Source organism: Mastomys coucha, unplaced genomic scaffold (assembly GCF_008632895.1).
Source record: "Mastomys coucha isolate ucsf_1 unplaced genomic scaffold, UCSF_Mcou_1 pScaffold19, whole genome shotgun sequence".
Taxonomy (NCBI): Eukaryota; Metazoa; Chordata; class Mammalia; order Rodentia; family Muridae; genus Mastomys; species Mastomys coucha.
The window spans coordinates 24669891-24675541 of NW_022196901.1; the positions used below are offsets into that span (position 1 = coordinate 24669891).

Here is a 5651-nt window from a genome sequence, read left to right on the forward strand (position 1 = left end):
CCATTGGAAACAGCTGGTCCTGATAAGATACAGGAAAAACATGCAATATGCCACAGGCATCATTACTGTCTGTAGGACCCCAGGTTGGGTGCTGGGGGTGGGGGAGGGAGTGTGTGTCTTTGTATTATTTGAAGAAACTCAGGTCAGAACATTTTTAGATTCATACAGACATAAAAAAAGCTAGAATAGTAAATCCTAGCCTCTTATTAATTCATGTGTGTGTGTGTGTGCACATGCGTTTAAATAATGTCAGCTTTAGCTTCTCTTTCTCCTTATAAAACATTGTGCATTTCAGTTTATTTTCCCCCAAGACATGTTCAAGTGCTGAGTCACTTTTAAAGAAAAAAAGAAAAGTGATCGTGCTTCTTCGGGCTAGCCTCAAGGATGACTTAAGCATACTTTCCCCCTCTTAGTTGTGATTCTTTCGATGCTAAACGACGTCACATTGTGCAATCTTAATAAGGTTTCCAATCAGCCCCACCCACTCTGGACCCACCCCTACCCTCCAACAAAGATTTTTATCAAATGTGGGATTTTCCCATGAGTCTCAAAATTAGAGAGTCGACTCCCAATAAATATGAGAGTGGGGATGTCTGTAGCTCATTCTGCTCTCGAGCCCACCAGGAACGAAAGACAACTCCATCTGCCCTCCAGGAACAGCTATGAAGTTCCTCTCTGCAAGTAAGTGAAGGCAGTTCCTTGTCCTCTGGTGGAGCTATTGAGAAGGCATGAGAGGAGTGTGAGGCAGAGAGCCAGCATTGTGGGTTGGCCAGCAGCCAGCAGCCAGCAACCAGCAGCCAGCAGCCAGCAGCCCCAGCCAGCAGCAGGCACCCAGCTGTGCTATCTGCTCACTTGCCGGTTTTCCCTTTCCTCCACTCAGGAGACTTCCATCCAGTTGCCTTCTTGGGACTGATGCTGGTGACAACCACTGCCTTCCCTACTTCACAAGTCTGGAGAGGAGACATCACAGGGGATACCACCCCCAACAGACCAGTATACACCACTTCACAAGTTGGAGGCTTAATTACATATGTTCTCAGAGAGATCTTGGAAATGAGAAAAGAGGTGGGTAGGCTGTGAAAGTGATGAAGGCCCAGTGTGGGCATCCATTCATTCTCTTTGCTTCTGAATTAGGATAGGAATTATCTGCTGGGTTCTAGGGCCTATAGGATTTGAAGCTAAAGATCAGACTAGACTGTGTTCTCCCTTTCTCGACTCTGCGGGTTTTGAGTGGAGGTTGGGAGGGGGTTCCTTTCCTGTCTGGAAGATACAGAATGTGACTGCATTTCTGGGAAATTCACAGTGGGCCATTTTCAGTTCCAATTTAGCTATTGCTTCTTGGGTAAGGATTCCTTTTCCCTTATTCATCATCATCATCATCATCATCATCATCATCATCATCATCATCATCATCATTATTCCTTATTATTCCTATTATTTCCTTATCTCTTTGCTTTCATTTGTCCGCTGAATGACCAGAAAGTGTTTTTTGGCTGACTGTAAAAAGCTGTGTGCGTGTGTGTGTGTGTGTGTGTGTGTGTGTGTGTGTGTGTGAGAGAGAGAGAGAGAGAGAGAGAGAGAGAGAGAGAGAGAGAGAGATCAGGACACTCCAGGGTCAACCCAGATAAGATGGATGTTGTATAGAGGCCAATAAAGTGCTAACATTAAAAAAAAAAAAAAAAAAAAAAACCTAGATTAGGCTGGGCATAGTGGTGGATGCCTCCCAGCACTTAGGAGGCACAGGCAGGAAGATCTCTGTGAGTTAGAGGCCAGCTTGGTCTACATATTGGGTTCCAGGGTACCCAGGACTACATTGAGAGATCCTTGGTCAAAAAAACCCAAAACAACAAACAAACCAACAAACCAAAAAAAACCCAAACAACCAACCAAACCTACCTAGATTAAAATACCTCCCATCTTTAAATGAAAAGTATTTTGACTCTGCTTGACAGAAAGAAGGAAAATCACAAGCAAGATTAATAGCCTAGACTTTAGGTCTGGTTGTGTAGAACCAACTTTGTAATCTTGGGAAAATTCCCAAATATTTAATACTCTTTATCTGCATAGTTATGGAGTTATAGATGATGGCACAGACCCTTTCAGATGGTTGCCCCAAGGTATCATCAAAATTTCTGTCCTTTACCAAGTTCCTACTCTATACTGGTCAGTTTTTATCTTTAAATCCTTTATTTACACATAGGAAATACTTAGAAGAGTAACAAATTTGAAGCCAAAAGAGAACCAGGACTGAGCCTAAGGGTACCTTTTTATTTATCGGGCTGTTTAGTAGGGTTCTAAGAAGGTGTAGCTTCCCTTTTCTTAGAGTGTCCTGGCTGTAGAAGAGCATGACATGGCCCTCTAGTGGTGTTTTTTGTAAGGGGCACGTAAGTGACTGCTCTGGTAATCTTTTCCAGTTGTGCAGTGGCAATTCTGATTGTATGAACAACGATGATGCATTGTCAGAAAACAATCTGAAGCTTCCAGAGATACGAAGAAATGATGGATGCTTCCAGACTGGATACAATCAGGTAGAAACTTTTCACATTTACTTTCAGCAATTCTTCAGCCAAGGTTCTGTCTTGCATGTGATGCCTGCAAATATACAGTCTTAGTCAGGTAACAAAGATGGGGAGTACATCCAACATCACTCGGATGTAACTGGCCAGCCGTAGCTCGCATACAAAAGGAGATTGAGAGGCACCTCAGTAGCTGCTAAGGTGAGGGAAAGTTTACCAAACAGTACTATAAATGTTCACTCATCTATGTCCGTCAGGAGCCAAATGTTTCAAGTCTTTATTCTCTTCTTGGCTTTGAGGTGTTAGATGATTAAAAAACATTTTTTTTCTAGAAAAAAATGGGAGAATAGGTATAAAAAATGTTATGTAAATGTCATGAGGAAAGTAATTTACAGATTTGATTAAAAAGCAGTTTCTTTGAACAGGTAAACTCCCACTATGCTGGGATTCTTCACCACTATTGTCTGTTAGAAGTCATAGCAAATTTAGCTAGCTCATGTCTAGTACAATAGTTCATGAGCCAGTCTCTTCTCTGGCTGCCCCTGGAAGGACCCAGGCCTACTCTCCCTCCTGAGGACACTCTTCACACCCCTCTCCTTCCAGCCAGTGAAATAATAAATCTGCATGGGCTTCTCATTATTTCTTAAAAGCAGGTATTAGGTCAGAACAAGGGTACAGGAAGGACACTGGGGGAATAGAAGGCAAGGAGTGAGGGTCAGAAATGGATTCTGACTGCCACACTCTGGAGCCTTAAGTGGTGCCTCTCTCTACCTGTCCAGATAATTAAAGGAGGTCAGCTGATGCCGCCTGTTGTCTAATTCTGTAGAAGATGTTGAACAACAGGAATCTTATTCTCAAATTGAGTCTATCTCCTAGAAAGAACTGATTTTCTTTTCCATTTTACTCATAGGAAATATGCCTATTGAAAATTACCTCTGGTCTTCTGAAGTATCAAATCTACCTGGAGTACATGAAGAACAACTTACAAGACAACAAGAAAGATAAAGCCAGGGTCATTCAGAGCAATACAGAAGCCCTAATTCATATCTTCAAACAAGAGGTGAGTGCTTCCCCATCTCTCATGCAGTATGGGGAAGAGATGCTCAGGAGCATTTCAGGGTAGCTGCACTTTTCCAGACAGCTGCTCAGAAGGGAGAGAGCCTGAGCAGCAGATCCTGACTGTAAGACCTTGCTTCGTTTTACTTTGGGGTTTTGTTTGGGGGCTCTCTTTTGCAAAGAACATGCTTTAAACTGTATTAAATAGAATGTTACTAATTGCTTAAGAGTAAGAAATCTATAAGAGACAAAATGAAGAGTATCCAGCCTAATGTAGTCACTCATTATGAGAACACAGAGCACAAAAGTGACTTTAATATTTAATCCTTGGCAAGTGACATTTTTGTTACCAGAGACCTAACGCAGAGAAGTAGCCAAAAGCTAAATTGTCAGGAAAGGAAGGGATCAAGGGCTTCCGGCTACCACTAGCTATTAAATGGTAGATATGGAGGATCAATGGCTCAGAGTATGGATGAGCCAAGCCAGATGCAATAAAAAGGGCTTGGAATGAAACCCTCATGCTAAGGCTGCTTCTGCCACTTGTAGTTTCTTGCCTTAAACCAGAGAGTTTCCCAGTTTAATGTGCACAAGAATCACTCAGGGTCTTGTTCCAGCAGTCTGACTTAGAAGGTCTAGAAAGGGAACTGAGATTCATCTTTGTAAACAGCTGCTTGTTTATGGCCCTGCTATAGTATTCAGGCTCCTAAGTAGTGGGGCAAGCCTTCCAGTTAGTCTTCCCCATGCCAGTGGGCCCATGGAAGGGTGTTTCCAGCATTCTTCATGCTACCACACTTAAGAGACTCTCAACAGAATCTGAACGGAAAGGATGAAGGAATGCATTTGATTTAGATCCCTCTGGGCTCCCTTTTCTGATGGGGACTTCTGTTATCCAGTAGCAATACTATATGTTAGCATGGATGTTTGGATAACAGATGAATAAGATGGTGGTGCTAACCTCTGGATGCTTACTCTCTAGTGGAAGACAGAACAGTAAGGTTAGGGTTCTGTTGATATTGAAAAACTAATAATAATCACCTTGAAAAAAAACAATGGCGTTGTTAAGCATGGGTCTCTCTCAGGGTAAACTTGGAGCACCTCCGGTGGCTCAGGTGAGTCAAAGCAGATGGACCTAGTTAGTCTCATTCATCCGAAATTAGAGCTTCTTCCCACAGCCCAGAGCACTCCACAAGAAAAAAGTTGTGAGATATTTAACCAGTCTTTCTTTGCCTCCTTTAGGTAACAGATTCATATAAAATAGTCCTTCCTAGCCCAACTTCCAGTGCTCTCCTGATGGAGAAGCTGGAGTCACAGAAGGAGTGGCTAAGGACCAAGACCATCCAACTCATCTTGAAATCACTTGAAGAATTTCTAAAGGTCACTCTGAGGTCTACTCGGCAAACCTAGTGTATTATGCCTAAGCATATCAGTTTGTGGACAATCCTCACTGTGGTCAGAAAATATATCCTGTCATCGGGTATATGACTTATGTTGTTCTCTAGGAAGAACTGACAATATGAATGTTTGGGACACTATTTTAATTATTTTTAATTTATTGATAATTTAAATAAGTAAAATTTAAGTTAATTTATGATTGATATTTATAGTTTTTATGAAGTTTCACTTGAAATATTATATGTTATAGTTTTGAAATGATAACATAAAAATCTATTTGATATGAATATTCTGTTAACTGGCCAGATGGTTTCTTGGAATGTATAAGCTTACCTCAATGAATTGCTAATTTAAATATGTTTTTAAAGAAATCTTTGTGATGTATTTTTATAATGTCTATACTGTCTTCAAACAAAAAAATTATATTATATTCAAAAATCAGGGACTGAAATATACTGAAAATACATGTCAGCTGGTAAAGTATTTGTCCAACATGAGCAAGGTCCTAAGTTAGATCCAAGAATCCTCCCCCAAATTAATAATTAAGCACTTTTTATGACATGTAAAGTTAAAAAGTGAAAATAGTTGCAAATGGTGAGTGAGAGGTGCCATGAGAAAGCATTGCATATACCACATTAGTTAATTTCAGGTCTTGTACATTCTTTTCTGGACATGAGAGAGTAAGGG

General features: G+C 41.0%; 1 protein-coding gene across 1 annotated transcript; it reads left to right on the plus strand.

The window, feature by feature from the left end:
* The first annotated feature begins 573 nt into the window (after window positions 1-573).
* Window positions 574-5396, plus strand: Il6 (interleukin 6). Its single transcript, XM_031379911.1, has 5 exons — window positions 574-681; window positions 881-1065; window positions 2415-2528; window positions 3427-3576; window positions 4809-5396. Exons 1-5 carry the CDS (start codon window positions 663-665, stop codon window positions 4974-4976), a joined length of 636 nt encoding a protein of 211 aa, XP_031235771.1. The 5' UTR covers window positions 574-662; the 3' UTR covers window positions 4977-5396.
* The last annotated feature ends 255 nt before the right edge of the window (window positions 5397-5651 follow it).

Bases quoted from the DNA above. Each gene is read 5' to 3' on its own strand.
- Il6 (XM_031379911.1), top strand. The intron at 2,529-3,426 runs GTAGAAACTTTT...TTTTACTCATAG, and splicing joins TCCAGACTGGATACAATCAG to GAAATATGCCTATTGAAAAT. The intron at 3,577-4,808 runs GTGAGTGCTTCC...TGCCTCCTTTAG, and splicing joins TTCATATCTTCAAACAAGAG to GTAACAGATTCATATAAAAT.